Source organism: Scyliorhinus canicula, chromosome 9 (assembly GCF_902713615.1).
Source record: "Scyliorhinus canicula chromosome 9, sScyCan1.1, whole genome shotgun sequence".
Classification (NCBI taxonomy): Eukaryota; Metazoa; Chordata; class Chondrichthyes; order Carcharhiniformes; family Scyliorhinidae; genus Scyliorhinus; species Scyliorhinus canicula.
This window is the reverse complement of record NC_052154.1, coordinates 50998958-51024511: the sequence shown is the minus strand read 5'-3', so window position 1 is coordinate 51024511 and position 25554 is coordinate 50998958. Positions and strand designations below refer to the sequence as shown.

General features: G+C 45.2%; 1 protein-coding gene across 2 annotated transcripts in view; it reads right to left on the bottom strand.

Annotated features, from left to right (window-relative positions):
• Positions 1–25554, bottom strand: part of tent4b (terminal nucleotidyltransferase 4B) — an 81067-nt gene that overhangs the window by 7204 nt on the left and 48309 nt on the right. Inside the window, exons 6-12 of one of the 2 annotated variants that reach the window (XR_005461801.1) lie at positions 24461–24589; positions 19884–20097; positions 9238–9364; positions 9038–9141; positions 5490–5680; positions 5369–5388; positions 49–216 (exon numbers count right to left, since the gene is read on the bottom strand). Coding sequence is in view for 1 of the 2 variants with exons in the window: in XM_038806686.1 (XP_038662614.1) it covers positions 49–216; positions 5490–5680; positions 9038–9141; positions 9238–9364; positions 19884–20097; positions 24461–24589 (933 nt within the window). In the remaining variant the exon portion in view is untranslated. The remainder of the gene's footprint in view (positions 1–48; positions 217–5368; positions 5389–5489; positions 5681–9037; positions 9142–9237; positions 9365–19883; positions 20098–24460; positions 24590–25554) is intronic. The other variant, XM_038806686.1, reaches the window with a different exon arrangement.

The window sequence follows — 25554 nt, the reverse complement described above, 5'->3', positions numbered from 1 at the left end:
AGTCAAATCTCACACCACCTAGAGATTACAAAATGAATAATTCCAAACCTGAGCTTTAGTATTGTTACTTGTTGAAGTGTTTGATGTACTATGCTGCGTGTTCAAACTTGGCAGTGGAGATGATTCTGCTGCTGACTCTTGTGGCACTGATTTACTAGCATTGGACTGGCGACTGCCAGATTGTTTGGAGGTTTTGCAAGGTGTCCCATCAGAATCCTAGATGTAAAAACATGAATTACATTTAGAATTATGCACAAACACCACAAACAAAAGAATTCCCAACTTATAACACCGCTCATCTAGACAATCCTGGGACTTGCATTCTGTGGAAATGTTGGCATCTCTTTTTTGAGATTTTATAGATCGCACAAGCCAAAATAAAAACAACTTGCTTTCAAAACCTTAATCTGAAATTTACTGCAAAGCCATATTTATAACCAATATTTTTAGCTCATTTCAAGGATGTGGACATTGCTAATAAAAAGACAGCATTTACAGCCAATCCCCACTGTCCTTGAGGAACAGGGAGTGAGCTGCCTCTTTGAAGCACTGTACATCTTATGGTGAAGGTACTCCCACAGTGCTATTAGGGAGTTCCAGCAATGACAAACAAATGGTGATATATCACCAAGTCAGGATAGTGTGAGACCTGGAGAAGAATTTGGTGTCCCCATGCACCTGCTGCTTTTGTCCTCTGGGTGAAGAATTAGTGGATTTGGAAGGTGTTAGTAAAGAAGCCTTCGCGAGTTGCAACAGTGCATCTGATGGTAGACAATGAGGTCACAGTGCACCAGTGGTAGATGTGGAGCCAATCGAATGAGCATTGTCTTGGATGGTGTCCAGCTTCTTGAATATTCTTGAATTCCATCCCACTCGATTTGTGCTCTGCAGATGGTGAAATGCTTTGGACAGTCAGGAGATGAGTCAGTTGCCACAGAATACCCAGCCTCTGACCTGCACTTGTAATCACGGTACTATGTGACTGGTCCAACAAGTCTCTGGTCAATGGTAAACTCCCAGGATGCTGATGGATCTGACTATGATAATACCATTGAATGTCAAAGCGTGGTGGTGCAACTCTCTTGTTGGAGATAATCACCCAGCACTTGTATCTCGGCATGAATATTACTTTCATTGATCAGTCCAAGCCTTAATGTTGTTCAGGTTCAAATGCATGCAGGCACAAACTGCTTAATTACTCGGAGTTGTGATTAAAAACGGCAATGTGCAATTAGCAGTGAACATTCCCACTTCTGACCTTACAATGGAGGGAAGGTAATTGATGAAACAGCAGGAAATGGCTCGGCCTAGGACATAACCTTCAGGAACCCTAACAGAAATGTCTTGGGGTTGAGATGATTGGTCTCCCAACACCACAGCAATTTATTTATGCTTGTCTATGACTCTAGCCAGTGGAGGGTTTTTACCCCTAAATCCAAATTAATTCAACTTTTCTAGATTCCTTGATGCACCACTCAGTCAAATGCTGCTTTGATATCATGGACAATCATGGTCACCTCACCTCTAGGATTTAGCCCTTTTGTTTGGATCAAGGCTGTAATAAGGATTAGAGCTGAGTAATGTGCCAGAATTCAAATCGAGGCTATGACAAGGTCCGCAAGTGTGGTTTGCTAACACTATCAACACCTCCTTCCATCACTTGAAGATGGAGAATAGGCTGATGGGATGGCAATAGGTCATATTGGATTTGTTCTGCTTTTTGTGGGGGCATGCTAGCCTGTTTTCTATTTTGTCAGGAAGATTCATTTCATAGTTGTACTCGAATAGTTTAGCTAGATATGCCCTTAACTCCGTGGTGCACATGTCTTCAGCACTGCAGCTAGGATGTTGTTTTCCAATAGTTTCATGGTGTCCCATGGATTGAATCAAGTTAGTAGAAGACTGAGTTTGGTGACAGTAACACCTAATTTGTAGGCCAAGATGCATCACTCACTCAACGCTTCTGCCTGAAAATGACTGTGAGCACTTCAGCTTTGTCTTCTGTACTCACTTCTTTGGCTCCACCATCAATTTGAGGATGGGGATGCTCATGGAGCTTCTTCCTCCAGTTAGTTATTGTCCACCACTATTCACAACTGGATATGACAGGACTGCAGAACTTCAATCTGATCCGAACTATAGGTGTGAGATCACTAAACAGTCTATAGCATCTCCTTTTCGCCTTTTAGTATGCATGTAGTTCAATGTTGTACCTTCAGGTTGGCACTTAATATTTTTTTTTTACATACAACTGACTCTGTTCCCAACATGTCCAAGTACATCCCTCAATGAACCAAGGTTAGTTCCCTAGATTGATGGTAAAGGGGAAGTTTTTTGTTACTCATTCAAAGGATGTGGATGTTATTAGTTAGGCCAGTATTTACTGTCCATCCCAAATTGCCCTCGAGAAGGTGGTGGTGAGCTGCCTTCTTGAACCACTGCAGTCCATATCTGGGATATACCAGGCCACAAGGCTAGAGATTTCGGTAGAAGACTCAGTTTTTTTTATTATTTAAAATATTTAGTGTAACCAATTCATTTTTTTCCAATTAAGGGGCAATTTGCTCACCTACCCTGCATATAAAGCATATAAAGTGGCAAAGATTGCTGGGAGATTAGAGGACTGGGAAATCTTTAGGGGGCAACAGAAAGCTACTAAAAAAGCTATAAAGAAGAGTAAGATAGAGTATGAGTGTAAACTTGCTCAGAATATAAAAACAGACAGTAAAAGTTTTTACAAATATACAAGACAAAAAAGAGTGGCTAAGGTAAATATTGGTCCTTTAGAGGATGAGAAGGGAGTTTTAATAATGGGAGATGAGGAAATGGCTGAGGAACTGAACAGGTTTTTTGGGTCGGTCTTCACAGTAGAAGACACAAATAACATGCCAGCGACTGATAGAAATGAGGCTATGACAGGTGAGGACCTTGAGAGGATTGTTGTCACTAAGGAGGGAGTGATGGGCAAGCTAATGGGGCTAAAGGTAGACAAGTCTCCTGGCCCTGATGGAATGCATCCCAGAGTGCTAAAAGAGATGGCTAGGGAAATTGCAGATGCACTAGTGATAATTTACCGAAATTCACTAGACTCTGGGGTGGTCCCGATGGATTGGAAATTAGCAAACGTGACGCCACTGTTTAAAAAAGGAGGTAGGCAGAAAGCAGGAAATTATAGGCCAGTGAGCTTAACTTCGGTAGTAGGGAAGATGCTGGAATCTATCATCAAGGAAGAAATTGCGAGGCATGTGGATAGAAATTGTCCCATTGGGCAGACGCAGCATGGGTTTGTAAAAGGCAGGTCATGCCTAACTAATTTAGTGGATTTTTTGAGGACATTACCAGTGCAGTAGATAACGGGGAGCCGATGGATGTGGTATATCTGGATTTCCAGAAAGCCTTTGACAAGGTGCCACACAAAAGGTTGCTGCATAAGATAAAGATGCATGGCATTAGGGGTAAAGTAGTAGCATGGATAGAGGATTGGTTAATTAATAGAAAGCAAAGAGTTGGGATAAATGGGTGTTTCTCTGGTTGGCAATCATTTGTTCACAATTTACATAGATGATTTGGAGTTGGGGACCAAGGGCAATGTGTCCAAGTTTGCAGATGATACTAAGATGAGTGGTAAAGCGAAAAGTGCAGAGGATACTGGAAGTCAGCAGAGGGATTTGGATAGGTTAAGTGAATGGGCTCGGGTCTGGCAGATGGAATACAATGTTGACAAATGTGAGGTTATCCATTTTGGTAGGAACAACAGCAAACGGGATTATTATTTAAACGATAAAATATTAAAGCATGCCGCTGTTCAGAGAGACTTGGGTGTGCTAGTGCATGAGTCACAGAAGGTTGGTTTACAAGTGCAACAGGTGATTAAGAAGGCAAATGGAATTTTGTCCTTCGTTGCTAGAGGGATGGAGTTTAAGACTAGGGAGGTTATGTTGCAATTGTATAAGGTGTTAGTGCGGCCACACCTGGAGTATTGTGTTCAGTTTTGGTCTCCTTACTTGAGAAAGGACGTACTGGCGCTGGAGGGTGTGCAGAGGAGATTCACTAGGTTAATCCCAGAGCTGAAGGGGTTGGATTATGAGGAGAGGTTGAGTAGACTGGGACTGTACTCGTTGGAATTTAGAAGGATGAGGGGGGATCTTATAGAAACATTTAAAATTATGAAGGGAATAGATAGGATAGATGCGGGCAGGTTGTTTCCACTGGCGGGTGACAGCAGAACTAGGGGGCATAGCCTCAAAATAAGGGGAAGTAGATTTAGGACTGAGTTTAGGAGGAACTTCTTCACCCAAAGGGTTGTGAATCTATGGAATTCCTTGCCCAGTGAAGCAGTTGAGGCTCCTTCATTACATGTTTTTAAGGTAAAGATAGATAGTTTTTTGAAGAATAAAGGGATTAAGGGTTATGGTGTTCGGGCCGGAAAGTGGAGCTGAGTCCACAAAAGATCAGCCATGATCTAATTGAATGGCGGAGCAGGCTCGAGGGGCCAGATGGCCTACTCCTGCTCCTAGTTCTTATGTTCTTATCTTTGGATTTTTGGAGTGAGATCCACGCAGACCGGGGATCGAACTCGGGTCCTCAGCACCGTGAAACAGGAGTGCTAACGACTGCACCACCATGCCGCCAGTAGAAGATTCAGGGTTTAACTGCTAGATTGCTTCTGAACCAATTCCATTTAGCACACATGGCAAATATGATGGAGGTGGTGAAGACTAGATTTCACAAGAGCTGTGCGGTAGTCACACTGAACAATACATGGGCAAATCTATCTATGTCAATTGGATTGGTGCCAATGAGGCCAAAAATATTTTTCCCCTAGTGTTGATTCTCGTATCATTATGTCATTCAGGTCTCAGCCAATTCAGTCAGCGGTGGTACTTTTAAAAAATTCTTTCACGGGAAGTGGACTGTCAAGACCCACTTTCTTGTCCCCAATTGCCCATCAATCAAGCAGTTTGCTAGGCTATTTCAGAAGGCATTTAAGAGTCACCACACTGCTGTGGGTTTGGAGTCATGTCAGCCAGACCAGGTAAGGACAGCGGGTTCCTTACAAGGCATTAATGAACCAGATGAGTTTTTACAAGAATCATCAATGGTTGCATGGTCACCTTACTGAGACTAACGGTTAATTCCAGATTTATTAATTGAATTTAAATTCCACCAGCTGCCATGGTGGGATTTGAATCCGTGAGCATTAGGTTGGCCCTCTGGATTACTAACTTTACCACTACGCCATCATCGCCCCCTCCAAAGTACAGGAATGATCATCAAGTTGTCGAGAGATATCCACGTGGGCCCATTATTTGTACATTTTCTACTGTTTTTACATATTAACAATAAACTATATTTCCTTCTTACTTACAATCCTACTTGTCCTGCAAGCTACATTTAAAAAGAAACATTTACATTTTTAAACAGAGGCGTAGAATATTTATTCCCCCAAAAGGATACCTAAACATACAATCAACAGTTTGGTTACTTACAACATCACTTGAACTGGATAAAGTAGAAGATGCAGAGGACAATGGACCAGACGATGAGTTAGAAGAATGTTTGCTAAGGCATGTTTCAGAGGTCCTACTTCCGGTCTGGCCAATGACTACCCACTCCTCTGAAATATTGTTGTTACATTTATCCAGCTGCGATGGGCCAACTAGCAAAGTTACAGCATTCCCTGAGGAAGGAGGAAGAAAAACTTTACTCATTGCACAAACTTATTTTCTCTTAATGACCATTTCTTCAACAGTTATTTACTGATTAATATTCAATGCATAATGTAGCAGCAAAGTTCTCATCTTATTAGCATCCAAGAAATCACTATTCAGTGTCGTCTGAGCTTACCAGATATTGCATGAGATAGAAGTCTGCCAATGGCCATGAATATTTGATACTTCTCTAGTCTGGTAACATTGTTAATATCATAAGTGTCTTCTGGTGACAGGGATGGGTTGAGTAGTCGCACATCAGGTGGCTCACCAGCTGAAAAAGTAGGCAGTCACGAGGGAAATAGCCCAGGTGAAGGAGAGGCTAGCAGCCGAACCACAAAAGGTCAACAAAATGTTCGAGGCCTTCTACCTCCGAGTCCCCCAATGAGGACTTGGGGATGAAACAGTTCCTCGATGGACTGGATACACCGGTCGTGACGAATGATAGCGGAGGGGGCTGAAAGCATCACTAGGACTGGAAGAGGTCATGGAGAGCATCAACTCCATGCAGGCAGGTAAGGCACCAGGACCCAACGGGTTCCCAGCGGACATCAACAAAACAATTTGCGACAGGACTGGCCCTGCACGAGATGTCCATCGACTCGCTAGGAGGGGCCCCCTGACTCCAACACAAACACAGGCCACCATACCACTGATACCCAAAAGGATAAAAATCCAGCGGAATGTGGATCATACAGACCCATTTCAACGTAGACGCAAAAGAACTCTCAAAAGTCCTGGCCAAGAGACTAGAGAACTGGGTACCAGAGGTGGCCGTAGAGGACCAGACGAGCTTTGTTAAGCGTAGACAGCTAACTACAAACATCAGATGACTGCTGAACGCGATATTGACCCCACCCGCAGGGAGAACACCAGAGATGATCATGTCCCCGACACAGAAAAGGTCTTCGGACTAGAGTCGACTAGAAATACCTCATTGAGCTACTACGGTGGTTTGAGTCAGGGACAGAGTTCACCTCATGGGTGAAACTCCTGTATAAAACACCCCCGAGGTGAGCGCACCCGAACAGAACCTGAATGAGCAGGTTCTTCCGGAGGTGTTAGACAACTATGAACGGTGCCAGAGAGACCCAGCCAACCACGCCCACATGGTCTGGGCCTGCCCCAGACTGGTCTGTTATTGGACTGCCGTCTTCAAGGCAATGCCAAAAGTTGTGGGGATGATAGTGGAGCCTTCCCAAGAGTGGCAGCCTTTGGGGTATTGGACCAGCCAGAAACTATTCATGGGGAATGGGGCCACCGCCCTTGCCTTTGATTCCCTAATTGCCCGCTGGAGAATCCTGCTTGGCTGGCGATAAGCAGCACCACCCAAAGCTGGCTGGCAGATGTCGGAATTTCGTCACTTAGAGAAGATCAAATTCGCTATCCGAGGGTCAACGGATGGCTTCCACAAAGCGTGCAGGCCAATCACCAACTTGTTCCAGGACCTGTTTGAGGCCAACAGCCAATACAGCGAGGGGAGGGACACACCGGAGCCAATAAGACTGCAGGGAACAGACAGGGGTTTGGGGGGGGGGGGGGGGTGCGCGCCCAGAGATAGAGAGAGAGAGAGAGGCGGTGTAGGTGGAGGCTGAAATGGGCCAATATAGATATCAGGGAACCTAGAACAAGGTCACAGGAAACAGAATCCCAGAGAAACGGCGAAAATAGAGCGGGTGGTAGTGGTGGGGGGGGGGCAAGGCCATATCGATAAAAGTGGGGGAGGGGAGAGCACCGTACACACGTTAATAGAAAATAACTTCCCATTGTATAATAAGTAAAGCAACAAACGGAGGAAACGGGGGAGGCTTAAGGCGGATGGGGTGAGGGTGAATTGATAGAGGGAAATAATTTGTATAATGTAACTGACACATATACCCTTGCTGAATGTGCAGTATATAAAATGTAAAAGCTTCACAAAAATAAAATTAATGTTATTATAGTTGAAAAGTGGGCACTGGGCAGATTACATGAAGAACGTTGGCATTAACAGAATGATATCTTAATGCTAATTATGGGGAATAAATTCAGAAATTTGAGCTCTTCAGCCTGGAATGGAAGTATTTTTTCTTTTATTTTGTTCTTGGGATACAAGCATTGCTGGCTGGACCAGTATTTATTGCCCATCCCTAATTGCCTGAGTGGCTTGCTAGGCTATTTTAGCAAGTGGAGGGAGGGCACAGTTAAGAGACAACCGGAAGGACATTAGTGAACGAGATGGGTTTTTTTAAAACCACAATCTGCAATGGTTTCATGATCATTAAGATTCTTCCCCCCCCCGGGAGTATCTGAAACATGGACGCGGGCGAGCTCCGGGGTCCTGGGGGGGGGACGCGGGGCAATCTGGCTCTGGGGGTTGCCCCCACGGTGGCCTGGCCTGCGATCGGGGCCCACCGATACGCAGGCGGGACTGTGCCGTGGGGGCACTCTTTTACTATGTGCCGGCCATGTAGGACTCTGCAATGGCCGGCACAAAGATGAACCCCCACCTCCCCACGCATGCGCGGGGATGACGTCAGCAGCCGCTGACGCTCCCGCGCAGGCGCGGACCCATGCCGGCCGGCGGAGTCCCTTCGGCCCCGGCGCCAAAGGCCTTCCACACCGGCTGGCGGGGCGCAAACCACTCCGGTGCCGGCCTAGCCCTTGAAGGTGCGGAGGATTCCATGCCTTTGGGGCAGCCCGACGCTGGAGTGGTTCATGCCACTCCATCCCGTTGGGACCCCCCGCCCTGTCGGGTACGGGAGAATCCCGCTCCAGGTTCTTCACAGATCTGTGCTCAATACTAGTTTGTGGCTCCTAAAAGCAGTTGGTAAAATTATCTTTTAAATATACCATATCCCTGTACAAAAAGTACCCTACCCAATATTAAAATGAGAGATTTTCCATTGTGTTAAGGAACTCACTACCCTTGCATAAATATATTCTTTACGAACAGATAATAGGTCGTAACTTCCTCCAAGTGGCAACCAGTATTGGATTGCCACTCCATGCCTATCTTCCCTGACATCTTTTGGATTGGGAGAGATCCAGCTGATTCACGGTGCAGGGCAACTGCCTAGAGGAAATATGCACTTCTGGCGTCGCGGCAATTGTCGTGCAAATGCTTACCTGTGACGTTCTGGGAGGGATTTCCCTATGCATCTTTGGGGAACCAACCTAATCCAATGCTGGGGCGCCAGTGGTTGCGGCTCCATATATAGCCAATTCAAAATCAGACCAAATTCTTCAGGTAAAACTAATAGCACTCCAATTTCTCAATATATAACACCATGTAAATTAGTAATGAATTCAAAATGTCAAATTTCTTTCAGTCAAAACACACCTACCATTAAATGCAGAATCACGACTGCTTGAAGGTCCCCAACGCCCTTGTATCCAGGTCCTGTAGTCAGCAACTTCCTGAGTTACTCTGATTATTCGACCCAATATACTGTTCAAATATATAGAATGTTGAATAGCTAGGCTCTAGCAAAATGAGTTATATGTCATACAACTGATATTAAATTGCTTTAAAATTTCCTCTTACCTTTCACATTCTCTGTTTGGGTAATACTTTGCAATTGGAGACACAGCATGACTTAGAACAACATAGGCATAATCAAAGGCTTGCTTTACCTGCATGGCACCATATGAACTCCTACCAACATCATTTCCTTTAGAAAAAAAAAGAAACAAAATCACTTAACACATAATGCCGTTGTCTGGAATTCTGGAAAATGAAACAATCAAAAATTTTATCATATCAAAATGTATGTGCTGTTCTGTTAATATGATCCTGTTATTTCAGGATTAAATGGGCGGCAACACATGCTCAGTTAAAAGCTGAAATCTGGAAGCTGCTGTCAGTAATATCCTGCTCTTCCACCGGCTGCATTTCTCATCATTGTTTGTACAGAGTCTCTTTAATAGTGTGAACCCAGGCTAATTATTCACTAGTTATGCTAAAGGTGCATCAAATGTTTAGTTAGACCACACATGGTGTACTCTGCAATTTTGGTTGCAACATTGTTAAAGGCTATAGGGGCACTGGACAGGGTGCAGAAAAGATTAATTAACACGGGTGAAATCAGAGATGCATGGGTCTACATCAGGAAAGGATCGATTGGTTGGGTCTCTTTCCTCTTCTAAAAGAATGTTGGCCAGAAAGAAGTTTTTAAAATCAAAGGTATTGGTTCAGAGTGGATACAGAGGGAGCATTTCCTCTTGCTGGGCAGAGCCTAACTAGAGGCCATCAATAGGACACGGTCACCAAGAAATCCAATAAAAAAATTGAAGAAACGTCTTCACCCAAAGAGTGGTAAGAATTCACTACCATCACTTCCGGTGACGGCGGGCGGGAGGCAACCGTGCAACCGAGGGCTCCCGTTTGGGAACGGCATTTTCGGGGCTTTAAGCCCGGTCCCAGGGTCCACGGAGGCGTCAAAGGCAGGGGGAAGGCACGGAGAAGGCGCACAGGAGGCACAGCAGAAGATGATGTCCAGGATCAGCAAGAAAACGGCTGTTAAAAAAGCAGCTGAGGGCCCATCTGGGAGTGGAGAGGACACCACGGGGTCACTAAGGAAAAAGGAGGCTGGAGCACCAGGGGAGGCCGCGTTGCTTACGGCTGAAGAAATAACCAAGGTGATGGCTGCAGAATTCGAAAGGCAGTTTACAAAACACTTGGAGGCGACGAGGAAGGAGATGAGGGAGGTTTTGAGTGTGCTGGTGGAGGAGGAGTTTTCCCCAGTGACGACGGCGGTGGCAGGTGCAGTGGCGGAGGTGCGGGAGCAAGGGGAGGCGCTGAAGGAAGTGGAGGAGACTGTGTTGCAGCACGGTGATCAACTTACCTCGATGGGGGAAGGAGATTCGGAAGGTGATGGAGGTAAACAAGGATCTGCGAGGAAAAATGGAAGACCTGGAAAACAAATCCAGGCGACAGAATTTGAGGATTGTGGGGCTGCCCGAAGGAGTTGAAGTGCCGAGGCCAACGAAGTATTTTGCCACTATGCTGGCGGAACTATTGGGGGAGGGGGAGGATCCCTCCCGATATGAACTGGATCGGGCTCATCGGTCGTGGAGGCCTGTACCAAAGGCGAGTGAGCCGCCAAGGATAGTGACTCTGTGCTTCCGCAGGTACAGTGTGAAGGAGAAGGTCCTGTGCTGGGCCAAGCAGAAGCGGGTGGTGCAGTGGGCTGGAGCTGGTATATGTGTATACCAGGACTTTACGGTGAAGCTGGCGAGGAAGCGGGCTGCTTTCAACCGGGTGAAGAGGGCACTGTACATTAGCAAGGTGCAGTGTGGCATTGTATATCCAGCGAAGCTGAGGGTGACTGATAAGCTCAAGGACTTTTATTTTGGAAGTGCGGAAGCAGCGGAGGAGTTTGCGAAGGCAGAAGGACTGTGGCAGAATTGAGAAATGGCCATGTGCCGATGTAACCTCAGGACTGTATTTTCTTCTTTTTTGTTTCACTGCATGCGGGTGTATGGGCTAAAGGAGCCAATGTTGTATATATTTGGAGGGAAGTGATGGGCTTGCACTCGAAGTGAGGGTTCTTTGGGGTGTAGGTGGATATGCGGGGTGTGTGTGCGCTAAAAGGGGATTTCTGGGCTTTCCTAGGGCCGGGCAAGGGAGAAAGGGACCCGGGCGGGGGCCTCCGCGCTGGCCGTTTTAAACCGGCCAGTGAACGGGAGTGAGGTGGGGGGAGGGGCTGCGGCCATCGGAGCCTGGCAGAACAGGGTCCGAGTGGTCTAGCCGGGGTGGAAAGTTGGGGGGAAGGAACCGAGGTTGGGGGGAGGAGTTTTACAAGAGGCAGTGGGCGGGAAGAGTTGGAGGGGAGGGGAGGGGGGTTTACAACTCTTGGGTATCACGTACGGTACTCTTTCAGAGGTTGGACGGCGTTGAGTGTGTGCGTGTGTGTGTGTGTGTGTGTGGGGGGGGGGGGGGGGGGGGGGGGGAGAGAAGAGGAGAGGGAGGAGAGATTCTATGGTGACCATGGGCGGTCCTGGACTGCTTTTTCTTTTTCTCTTTTGTTTTTTGGTTCCACCGTGGGAGGGTTTGTTTTATTGGATGCATACATTGACAGGTGGGCTGTTGTTTGGGTGGTGGGAGGATGGGATAGTTGTTATTGTTAAGGGGATTGATTTTGTATTTGTTACCGGTTGCTGTTTGTGGGTGGGGTGTAATGTTTGGAGGAAAATGTGAAAATGGAGAATAAAAACATTAAAAAAAAGAATTCACTACCATAGGGAGTGGTTGAAACAAATTGTATAGAATCAAGAACCCCAAAGTCCCCCTGCATACCAGCATTTACTAGCCTCTGCTTTTAAAAGCAATTCTGCGGTTTTTAAAGGACCAGGTTGAGTCTGGATTTCCTATCCGCTATGTAGCATATTGAGAATTGTGTTCACATTCGGTTCTTGCCCATGCCTTCTCAATGGTTGTCCAAGCAATTTAATTTATCCTAGACCTGGTAATGTGCATTGCGTCATAATTAAACTAATGGGAGGGGCAGCACGGTAGCACAAGTGGCTAGCACTGTGGCTTCACAGCGCCAGGGTCCCAGGTTCGATTCCCTGCTGGGTCACTGTCTGTGCGGAATCTGCACGTTCTCAGTCTCTGCATGGGCGTCTTCCGGGAGCTCCAGTTTCCTCCCACAGTCCAAAGACGTGCAGGTTAGGTGGATTGGCCATGCTAAATTGCCCTTAGTGTCCAAAATTGCCCTTGGGGTTGGTTGAGTGGGGTAACTGGGTTATGGGGATAGGGTGGTGTGGGCCCCGGCAGGGTGCTCTTTCCAAGAGCCAGTGCAGACTCAATGGGCCGAATGGCCTCCTTCTGCACTGTAAGTTCTATGATTCTAGAATCATTTAAGGGAAATCTAGACAAGCGTGCTATGGCAGAGATTTAGATGAGATAAACAAAAAGACTAGAGGTGTCAAGAGCACTTTTTTTTTTAAAACAGTGAGTTATGACGATCAGGAATGCACTGCCTGAAAAGATAGTGAAAGTTGATTCAATAGTAGTTGGACAAGAAAATTGTATAAATACTTGAGGGGAACGTATTGATAGAGGCATGGGGACGGAAACTAATTGGAAAGCTGTTTTGAAGAGCTGGCACAGGTGCAAAGGTCTGAAAAGCTTCCTTCTGTGCACATTCAATGGCAAAAAAAAGAGAACATTTTGATCATTCATCCAATTAGTCTCCTGCACTGACCAGGTCATTTTAGCACTTTCTAATTGGTTTATTTAGAAAAAAAGAACTCAAGATTGTATAACCTAAACAAAATATTTTTTCAAACTTCTATAATACAAGGTAATCTATCTGTCTGATAGCAGAAAGAATCTAATATAATATTTAATGCACTGATTGCCCTATATTAGCATATTTCAAAATGTTATCTTGACACTACCTCTTTGTACCTGATTTATCCTAATTTTTTCAATCCGAACTTCAAAATCTTTCACTTACTTTCCTATTCTACGTACATTCTGTTGTGTAGTTGTGGTGGAATGAGCAATTTCATTAAAAATGCATTTGTATTGATTTAGATTTACGTTATATATTCCAGTTAATTGACAAGTCAAACTTGGGAGATTGGTATGTGATCAGATCAATCTTTGATGCATTTTTGTAAGAAACTGATAAGAAATATAGGGTAGAATGCTCCCATTTTGAGACTAAGTCGGTGGTGGATGGCTCAGCAGTGCCTGTCCTGCCACCAAACTAGCAGGATCCCGCTTGGAAGTGCATTAATTATTCGAGGCGGGTTCCCCTCCTACTACTCCTGTTGGGCCAACAACGACATCATCCACCACACTCAGCTGGTCCTGGCACCATATGCAAGTATCAGTCCAGGACACTTGCATCACTCTCTCCAGTCCCCCGTCTTCACCAGACCTTCTAACGTGTACAGATCCCAGGGGAAAAAGGCTAGCAGCCTCAAGGCTGCAGAAGCACCAGCTTTCAGCACCGGGGCCCTCGAGACCCTTATTTGGGGAATGCAAGCCCTCTAAGCATTTCCCCTAGCCAAGGGACGGCTCAAAGAAGCTAACCAACCTCTCCTCTCCAGCCTGGGAAGTCATTACCCAGGAGGTCACTGCAGCTGCCACCCACCTGCGAAGCACCATCCAGTGCAGGAGTGGATGAATGATCTTATCCACTCAGTCAGGACAGCTCCCTCCACTATTAAATTCCCAGCATGACATCATGTACTCAAAACGGCTACTCTTCATAGACCTCACTCATCTGTTAGCAAAGGACACAGATCAACATTCTCTCAACAAGATTTTCACAACACCACCATCCCATCTGTCTTGTTGCTCCACCTCCAATAGGTGTCCCTTCTGGGTATGGCACACCACTGGGTATGGCTTAAGTAGGGTGCTCTTTCCCAGGGCCGGTGCAGACTCTATAGGCTGAATGGCCTCCTGCTGCACTGCAAGTTCTATGATCGCACACAGGGTACATGCATTTCACCCAACCTCTGCTCCATCACATCTCTTTCTTTTGTCTCCATACTTGCGCACAAGCATGAGCAAGCCCAGACTGGGCAAACAACGGCAGAGATAATCGGCCTCGTCGAGTTCGATGAGGTTGCTGCAGAGCTCACCATCGTCGATGAGAAGCACACCTCCGGTGATGCAATGCTTGGCTCTTGCAAGAACCTAGTACGAATCTCAGCTAAATCACTTCACCCAATCCTGCAATTCAAAGAAGTGCAGTATACTCTTGAGTTAGCTTCAGCTCATCCATTAAAACAATTCTTTTGACTTTTACAGATACCAGCAGACAGCTAACCAGCCCAGTTCTGAGCCCCCAAACCACATCAGAGGATGAGAGGGCACCAGAAGAACAGTCACAGCGCTCACCCGCACCCTCGGTGGGGCATAGTTCAAGTTTAAACTCAGAGTCACTTAGAGAACACATCACAGACACATCCCCAGAGCAGTGAGAGGCAGGGACGGCCCAGGCCTCCAGCATCCAGAAGGACTGCTAGAGACATGTTGCTAACTCACTGGTGGAGATGCAACAGGAGGCAGCAGAATATTAAGCAGATCTTCGACAGTCACTCATTGGAGTAGAGCCTACAATGGGGCCCCTCCATGTTGTCTAAGGTCATAGTTCCAACAGGCCTTGAGGCCACCACTGGAAGGTTGGCAAGCACTATGGAAACCTTGGTCCAGCAAGTCCTACCGGATTTGCGTTCGGCCATGCACTCCATGGCCACACTCTGCCATCAGGAGGCCACATGGGGACCAGGCACGTTGAACTCCCTCTCCAGGTGCCCCATATCTTCCAGGAGTCATGCTGGGGTTCCCTGGCACCCACAGGGAGGATGACCGTCAGCCAGACCCCACGGGGCCTCCCCACAGTATATCCAAGAATGAGTAGCCGCTCAGATGTCGCTCTGCCTGTGTCTGCGCCAACTCCAGCCGAGCAAGCCACCAAGAGTGATTCTGACACAGAGTCCCCCTACCCAAGGTTCGAGCTCCCCATCCCAGCTAGGAAAGCAAAAAAGTTTTGATCACACCCAAGGATCACGGGTGTTCGAGCACACTGAATAAATTGAACTTTTTGAAAACCATTCCATGGGGTTGTGAATGTGATGGTTAGATGAAAGCATTTTTGTTTAGAACTCTGTAATCCTCTTATTTTGAAGTTCAACATTTCTCAGTCAACGTGACCTTTTAAGATTAATGTTGACCTGTGATGTCAACCCCAGTGTTACTTGGTACCATTCCCTTGTGTGTTATCAGGGAAGCGTGTCTCACTCTTTATTCAGAATGCATGGTGGGCGAGTTCTCAATCATTAGTCCACAAGGATAGCAATGGCTGAGGAGGGTTCATCAGGTAGGTGACTCTCTGCGCATCTGGGTTAAATTGATAGCGTCCCAAACCATGACATGTACTTTAGGATGAGAGCTCTATGTTGGTACGCACTTCTTTTGCGGCTGTATTTTCATTCTTACATGGCGTAGGAAACGCCTCTTAAAACCTTCCAACTGTGGACCACCCGAGTGGTCCAGACACCCGAATCGCATCTGGTCTGTGAAGGACCGCGTGGCTGCGTGAGCAGCATTGTACCTTTCCTTGGCTCGGGTCAGAGGGCGATGCACTGCTTTCCATTGTTTGTTCTCATTATCTGCGTTCTTGCACTTCTACCTGTCATCGTAAGCTCTTGCCTTTCTCCAACCCTACCAGCCCACCCCACTCCTTGCACAGCGCTCCTTCCACAGAGCCCCCTTATGGTCTTACCCCACCCCACTCCATCCACAGCCCCCTTCCACATTGCTCCCCTTGGCTTCGTCAATCCAGCCCCCCAACCTCATAACCCACCCCTGGTCAAACTTCGGTCTTTTGCCAGGGTGGCTGCCCGAGTCCTGCAGCACTGTGCTGTCCAGATACATGATCTGGAAGGCGACCACTGCACTCTTTTATTCTTCCTCCTCTCCCCCCCCCCCCCCCCCCCCCCCCCCCCGGGTACAGTACTGATATGAATTAGTGATACAGGACGATCCATGGGTCCAGCAGAATGGTGCTGTCTATGAAGGCCAGCTTGGCATGGAGATGTTGGGCAGGAACGCTCTGCCCCCTGCAAGCTGGTGTACAGTGCATAAGTGTGCAGCACTATGGCAGGTAGGCTTTGCATGTGGCACTCCCCTCAAAGTCTCTGGCGAACTGAGGGCTGTCTTGTGCATACCAGCTTTTATCAATGCTGTCGTGATTTCCTGCTGGCATGATGCAAGACGGACAGGATTCTCGCAGGCAGCTGTGTTAATGAATATTCATGAGGTGCAAATGTATGCAAATGCAATTTACACCACCTGCCAGCGGGGAGAGCAACCCACCATTAAGCTGCCATTGGGAGAATTGCAATGGGATTTTACACCAGTGGGTTTCTGACTTTTTGGCCAGATTCACCACACACACCCGAAGCAGGTTGGAGAATTCCGTCCCAATGTGTTAGAACATAAGAACACAAGAACAAGAAGCAGGAGTAGGCCATCTGGCCCCTCGAGCCTGCTCCGCCATTCAATGAGATCATGGCTGATCTTTTGTGGACTCGGCTCCATTTTCCGGCACAAACACCATAACCCTTAATCCCTTTATTCTTCAAAAAAAAAAATAAAAAATCTATCTTTATCTTAAAAACATTTAATGAAGGAGCCTCAACTGCTTCACTGGGCAAGGAATTCCATAGATTCACAACCCTTTGGGTGAAGAAGTTCCTCCTAAACTCAGTCCTAAATCTACTTCCCCTTATTTTGAGGCTTTGCCCCCGAGTTATAGACATAGAACAGTACAGCACAGAACAGGCCCTTCGGCCCTCGATGTTGTGCCGAGCAATGATCACCCTACTTAAACCCACGTAACCCGTAACCCAACAATCCCCCCATTAACCTTACACTACGGGCAATTTAGCATGGCCAATCCACCTAACCTGCACATCTTTGGACTGTGGGAGGAAACCGGAGCACCCGGAGGAAACCCACGCACACACGGGGAGAACGTGCAGACTCCACACAGACAGTGACCCAGCCGGGAATCGAACCTGGGACCCTGGAGCTGTGAAGCATTGATGCTAACCACCATGCTACCGTGAGGCCCGTGAAAGAGTTCTGCTTTCACTTGCCAGTGGAAACAACCTGCCTGCATCTATCCGATCTATTCCCTTCATAATTTTATATATGTTTCTATAAGATCTCCCGCATCCTTCTAAATTCCAACGAGTACTGTCCTAGTCTACTCAACCTCTCGTCGTAATCCAACCCCTTCAGCTCTGGGATTAACCCAGTGAATCTCCTCTGCACACCCCCCAGTGCCAGTACGTCCTTTCTCAGGTAAGGAGACAAAAGCTGAACACAATATTCCAGGTGTTGCCTCACTAACACCGTATACAATTGCAGCATAACCTCCCTAGTCTTAAACTCCATCCCTCTAGCAATGAAGGACAAAACTCCATTTGCCTTCTTAATCTACTGTTGCACCTGCAAACCAACTTTTTGCGGCTCATGCACTAGCACACCCAGATCTCTGCAGCATGTTTTCATAGTTTTACATTTAAATAATAATCCCTTCTGCTCTTATTCCTACCAAAATGGATAACCTCACATTTGTCAACATTGTATTCCATCTGCCAGATCCTAGCCCATTCACTTAACCTATCCAAATCCCTCTGCAGACTTCCAGTATCCTCTGCACTTTTCGCTTTACCATTCATCTTAGTGTGGTCTGCAAACTTGGACACATTGCCCTTGGTCCCCAACTCCAAATCATTTATGTAAATTGTGAACAATTGTGGGCCCAACACTGATCCCCGAGGGACACCACTAGCTACTGATTGCCAACCAGAGAAACACACCCATTAATCCCCACTCTTTGCTTTCTATTAATGAACCAATCCTCTACCCTTAATGTCATGCATCTTTATCTTATGCAGCAACCTTTTGTATGGCACCTTGTCAAAAGCTTTCTGGAAATCCAGATATACCACATCCATTGGCTCCCTGTTATCTAACTCACTGGTAATGTCCTCAAAAATTCCACTAAATTAGTTAGGTGTGACCTGCCCTTTATGAACCCATGCTGCGTCTGCCCAATGGGACAATTTCCATCCAGATGCCTCGCTAGTTCTTCCTTGATGATAGATTCCAGTATCTTCCCTACTACCAAAGTTAAGCTAACTGGCCTATAATTACCCACTTTCTGCCTACCTCCTTTTTTAAACACTGGTGTCACGTTTGCTAATTTCCCCAGAGTCTAGTGAATTTTGGTAAATTATCACTAGTGCATTTGCAATTTCCCTAGCCGTCTCTTTTAGCACTCTGGGATGCATTCCATCAGGGCCAGGAGACTTGTCTACCTTTAGCCCCATTAGCTTGCCCATCACTCCCTCCTTAGTGATAACAATCATCACAAAGTCCTCACCTGTCACAGCCTCATTTCCATCAGTCACTGGCATATTATTTGTGTCTTCCACTGTGAAGACCAACCCAAAAAATCTGTTCAGTTCTTCAGCCATTTCCTCACCTCCCATTATTAAATCTCCCTTCTATTTACCTGAGCCACTCTTTTTTGTTTCATATATTTGTAGAAACTTTTACTATCCGTTTTTATCTTCTGAGCAAGTTTACTCTCGTAATCTATCTTACTCTTCTTTATAGCTCTTTTAGTAACTTTGTGTTGCCTCCTAAAAAATTCCCAGTCCTCTAGTCTCCCACTAATCTTTGCCACTTTGTATGCTTTTTACTTCACTCCCTTATTTCCTTAAATATCCACGGTCGATTTTACCTCTTTCTACCGTCCTTCCTTTTAATTGGTATAAACTTTTGCTGAACACTGAAAAATCGCTTGGAAGGTTCTCCACTATTCCTCAACTGTTTCATCATAAAGTCTTTGCTCTCAGTCTACCTTGGCTAGCTCTTCTCTCATCCCATTGTAATCTCCTTTGTTTAAGCATAAACACTAGTGTTTGATTTTACCTTCTCACCCTGCATCTGTATTTTAAGTGATCCTGTAGCCCCGTTGGCCTCCAGTGGAGCACGTTTTGTATTGTTCCAAATGGGTTAATTAGCACAAATGTCCAAGGCACAATTTATGTAAACTCATAATTAAACACATGAATAAAATTCTCAATTAAACACATGAATGAAATTCTCAATTATACAATAGTTTGTGATACTATAGTTTTTCACCAAGTGTTGTAATAACCTTATTTAACACATTACTGCGCATCATGCATAATATCAAATGAAAACATTTTTGCAGCTAAATAATTGTCAAAATTCACAAACTGTTTTCACAAGTATCTAATAAAAACATAAAAACACAGATGTTTTGCTAATCATATCAATTACGTTTACTACTTGGAGAGCACAGCTAATGTCAGAGGTAATACAAAAAGTAACACTGTTCAGAAACATTGAAGTGCATAAACATATTCAAAACATGGAAATAATTTCATGGCTTTTACTTCAACAACTTTCAGAAGTATGACAACACCCCGGAGAGAACACTACTTGATAATTACTTCCATGTATCAGTAACTTTCAGCATGAAATGGAAGAATGTGCAAGTCTGGCATTGCAAAATAGAAGTGCTTTATTTCTAACTATGCATTTTCCATATATGATCTAATAATCTTAAGGATCACTCGGTGGTTTTAGTTCTATTTAAATGCACTATACAGTGTTACCTTGCTGCAGTGGATCCTCGATATACAGCATCGATGGCCTGTATCCGTCAGGCATAAGTTTTTGCAACTCATCCTTTGCAACATATGAGCCCCCATCACTTATCCGAATACCAGTCTTAAGGTAATTAAAATGCCGTCCATACAATTCAAAGAATTCAATGAGAAGCACTCCAAGATTAGCATCACTGCTGCAGACATCTTCTCGAGGATGTAACTACAAGCAAAGCAACATTATGGATTAAGATAGATACTTGGATTTTGTGAATTACACTATTCTTTCCGTAACAATAACCACAAAGGTGCCTTCAAGTAAGATGGATAGAACAGCTGGGCTATGGACTTATCCATAAATCTTGTGACTGGGTGCATCAACTGAACAGAAAGGTTTGTAGTGGGGTTTTAATTTTTTCATTCTTCAGAATGTATCTAATGGAAAGGCATCACTGGTGAGAAAGGAGACGCTTTCCTGACAGCAAATATGGAACTCAACTGCAACCTCTGGCTAGCAGTAAATCACTGGATATAATCACACTAAAAAAAAACCTTTTTCATAAGACACATGATACTACACAGCCAACATTTTATAACCTCGTTTATTTTATGGGTATCTTAAGAGTTCCATGGCTGAAGGCAGATCATTGACGCTTATTCATCAAACCACAGTACAGTGGCACAATAGCAAGCACTGCTGCTTCACAGCACCAGAAACCTGGGTTTGATCCAGCCTTGGAATTTGCACAGTCTCCCTCTGGGTGCTCTGGTTTCCTTCCAAAGATGTGCAGGATAGGTGGATTGGCCATGCTAAATTGCCCCATTAGTGTCCAGGAAGTGCAGGTTTGGTTACAGGAATAGGATGGGGGAGCGGACCTCGGTAGAGTGCTCTTTCGGAGGGGTGATGCAGTCTCGATAGGCCAAATGGCCTCCTTCTGCACTGGGGGGATTCTATGATTCAGAGCAGAGTGCAATGAGTTTTACTGTAGGAAGGGCAAGAAAGCAGATTTATGGGAAGAAATAATTCTATTGAGGTAATATTTTGCGTAGATGATGTTGGACGGTGAGAGAGAAAAAAAAACAAGGTTACAATTTCCTCGAATCTATTTGGCTCAGTTTTCTGCAACAATATGCTTTAGACTCAACAAATTATAGAAATGAGAAAGAAGCATTAATCAATAATCTGGCATAATGGAATATTTTCAGAAAGTGTGATGAGGGAAAATGAATCCAAGTGATATCATGAAGGACAACATGAAGATGGTGCACTTGTTAAATGATTGCTCAATTTTTTTTCACAGTACAGAAAGACATCAAAATACCAGTAACAAAGGTGAACCTAAAATTAAGAGGAGGAACTGATTGGATTTAAAATCAAGTGCAAGAAATGGTAAAGTGACTTAAGACAGACATATCTCCAGGATTTGATGGTTTTCATTCTAGGGTATTAAAACAAAATGCTAGGGAAATTGTGGGTGCATTAAGCATAATTACCCAAAGCTCTCTAAATTTTAAAAGCATGCCTTTGGAGTGAAAATGGCAAACATTGGCCCATTGGTTGGAGCAGGAGATAACCAGAAACCATACAACAAAAGTACAGATTAGTCAAGTTAATATCAGCATGGGTACTGGATTCAGCCAGCAGAGACCACCTTACAAAATATGAACTAACCAAGCCACCAAGGATTTTGAAGGGTACATTACGTCTCCGAGTAACCAAGTTGATTTTTTTTAAAGATAGGAAACGTCAGTATGAATTTCTACAAGGAATTTAAAATTCTGCAGAGAAACTACAGGTAAGAGCAAAAATGAGAATGCACAGAATTAGTAACTTTGAGGCATGGGTTTGTAATTGGTTGGGTGGCAGGAAACACTGGATTGGGATAAACGGTTCATTCTCTGATTGGCAGGATGGGAAGACAGTTGCCCCTGGGATTTGTATCAGATACTCAGCTATTCACTATATGCTAATAGCTTGGATGCAGAGATGGAGTTGTATATTAAAGTCAGAGTCGTACTACACTTTTCACCTGCTCTGCTGCCTTCGGCAATCTAACAAGTACCCCAAGATCCATTTGTTCTTCTGAGCTTCCTAGTGCCCTGCCATTCATTACATACTCCCTTGTCCTGTTTCCTCTTAAATGCATTATCTTACACTTCTCAAGGTTAAATACCATCTGCCGCTGCTCTGCCCATCTGACCAACTGATCTATATCTTTCTGTAATATATGAGATGGATAGGTGGAGACAGGCAGAGAGAGAGAAAGAGAAACAGGCAGAGAGACAGAAAGAGAGACAGAAAGAGAGACAGAAAGAGAGGCACAGAGAGAGAGAGGCAGAGAGAGAGAGAGGCAGAGAGAGAGAGAGGCAGAGAGAGAGAGAGGCAGAGAGAGAGAGAGGCAGAGAGAGAGAGAGGCAGAGAGAGAGAGGCAGAGAGAGAGAGAGGCAGAGAGAGAGAGAGGCAGAGAGAGAGAGAGGCAGAGAGAGAGAGAGGCAGAGAGAGAGAGAGGCAGAGAGAGAGAGAGGCAGAGAGAGAGAGAGGCAGAGAGAGAGAGGCAGAGAGAGAGAGGCAGAGAGAGAGAGGCAGAGAGAGAGAGGCAGAGAGAGAGAGGCAGAGAGAGAGAGGCAGAGAGAGAGAGGCAGAGAGAGAGAGGCAGAGAGAGAGAGGCAGAGAGAGAGAGGCAGAGAGAGAGAGGCAGAGAGAGAGAGGCAGACAGAGAGGCAGACAGAGAGGCAGACAGAGAGGCAGACAGAGAGGCAGACAGAGAGGCAGACAGAGAGGCAGACAGAGAGGCAGACAGAGAGGCAGACAGAGAGGCAGACAGAGAGGCAGACAGAGAGGCAGACAGAGAGGCAGACAGAGAGGCAGACAGAGAGGGAGACAGAGAGGGAGAGAAAAAGAGAGAGAGAGAAAGAGACAGAGAAAGAGACAGAGACAGAGAGAGACCCAGCACTGATCGGATCCATCTTGACAAGTTTCTTTGAATTCCATGTACGTCAACCTTCTCAATCAGTATCCATGTGGGACCTTTACAAAGGCTTTGCTAAAGTCCATACAAACTATATAAGCTGCACTTCTTTCATCCACATACTCGGTCAGTTTATCTAAAAATTCTATCAAATTTGTTCGGCATGACCTCCCTCTGATAAAGCCATGCTGGCTATCCCTAATCAACCCATGCCTTTCCAAGTGGAAATTAAGTCTCCTTCAGAATTTTCTCAAACACTTTCCCACCACTGATATGAGACTCACCAGTCTGTAATTCCCTGGTTTATTCAGCATTGCATATGACTTTGTCAGGAGACACAATAGGTTGCATTAAAAATTCCAACAGAAATTTTAAAAACATTAAGTTGACAAAACTGTGGCAGATGGGAGTGCAATGTAGCCAAGTATGAGATTATCTACTTATGGATTCCAAAAAAAACTGCAATATTTTGTTAATGACAAAAGATTAACTCCCAACAGTGCCCCCTTTCCACAGGCTGTCCCCTGAAGGTGCTTCTGCCCCCAGGCCTCTCCAATCAAGGCCCCATCACATCACCCTTTTCCCCCCCAACCCCTCCCCAGGTCTCACCTCCCCTCCCTACCGTGAGGCCACATGCTCTTGCCTAATCTTGGCCCCTGGGACTTAGAATTTGAGGATTGCTTGTCGACATAGTCTTGGCCACTGCTGTCACTGGCATACAGGGACTACAGAGTTGCCAGCCAATGATTTTGGCTAACAGCTCTCTGAAGCAGGACTTTCATCTATGTAAGGGTCATCTTCGGTGTGTTAAATGGTTGTGAGGCTGCTGTAATTGCCAGGAATGCATTCCTCACTGACTTTCCCAGCCCACCATCCAAAATATCCTGCACAGTTTCCAATATGAGAAAAGGTTGCATAAACCTGGGTTGTATTCCTTTGCGTTTAGAAGGGGGTGATGTAATTACGGTGTTCAAAATACTAAACGGTTTTAATTTAGAGAAGATGTTCCCTTTGGTGGGGAAATATTAAGAAAGGAGGAAAAGGAGGCACAAATTTTAAAATTAGATAGGTCAATCAGAAAACAGTTTTCCAACAAGGGTAATGGAAATCTTGAATTCTCTACCCAAGAGAATGGGTGCAGCGTCAAAGTTTTCAAGCTTGAGATCAAGCTTTTTATGAGGAAATGATCAACAGTAAGTAACTAGAGTAGAGTACAGCTTAAACATGGTCAGATGATTAAATGATTGAACAGCAGAAGATGGGCTGAGCGCCGTCACTCGTGTTTCAATATTCTTAGGAATATAGTGGGAACATAGACAAAAATCAGGCAAAAATCAAATCAATAGTGGCAATCTTTCTGATAAGTATTGCTAATTACGGAATAAACAACGTGTTATAGAAAGGACAAAATGTTCACTTTCGTGGCTGTTGCTGAAAGGACCAACAGAATTTTACAAGCTCGAGACAATTCATCATCCTCAAAGAGTAGAGAGGGGAAATGAGTGATGAAAGTAGAAGAGGAAAAAAAAAACAAGTGAGGAAAAAACAGCAAGCCAGCAAAGAGATAATAAGCAAAGAAGAGCATGAAAGACAAAGTAAAAGACAAAAACTTTTCACCTGTAGAAAGCTAACAGCCATTAGGAATAGACTGTAGGAGCCAATCCCGCCTGTGAATACTTCATTTAGGTCCCTCTGCAACAAGAACTGTTTCAGCACTAGAACCAGGTACGGAAGCACTGGAAACTTCTGCAAAAAAGTAAAAGCTTGTTAGCTGTAACCAGGAGATTGCCATCTTGTCAAAATAATGTTAATCCTTATATTGTACTTTACGAAATCAAATAAAACAAACGAGGGACTAAGAAGAAAAAGTTTACTAGTGCAGATATTAATAGCAACTTTGCAAATTTCTACTGTACATTTTTTAAATAGTTTTTTCATGGGATGTGTGCATCACTGGCAAGGCCAGTATGTATTGCCCTTCCCCAACTGCCCATGGGAAGTTGGTGGTGAAGGGAGGAAATTCTAGGTTTTGACTCTGCCAGAATGAACAAACAGCAGTATATTTCCAAGTCAAGAGGCCTTGTGGCTTTGAGGGGAACTTACAGGTGGTGGTCTACACATGCATCGGCTGCCCTTCAACTCTAGGTGGCAGAGGATTTGGAAGGTGCTGTCAAACGAGGCTTGCCAAATTGCTGTAGCATATCCAGTAGATGGCACAGACTACTGCCAGTGTGGTGGTGGTGGCACAGGGAATGAATGTTTACAGTGGTGAAGGGATGCCAATCAAGCAGGCTGCTCTGGCTTGTAGTGTTGAGCTTCAAATGTTGTTGGAGTCACTTCCAGCCCACTTCCGACTTGTGCCTTGTAGACGTCGGACAGATTTTGGGGAGTCAAAAAGTGAGTTAGCTATGGCAGAATTTTCCATTTTTGATTCACTGCTGTAGCCATAATATTTATGTAGCTTGTCCAGTTCAGTTTCTGGTCAATGGCAATGCTCAGGGTGGGGGATTCAGTGAGAAAATGCCGTTGCATGCCAAAGGAATATGGAGGTGGTGTGGCATGAATGTTACTTGCTACCTATCAGGCCAAACTAGACAGACTGCCTCAGTTTCTTAGCAGTTGTGAAAACTGTGCAATCATCAACAAATATCCCCATTTCTGATCTTGTGACAAAGGGAAGGGCATTGGTGAAGCAGCTGAAAATGGCTGGG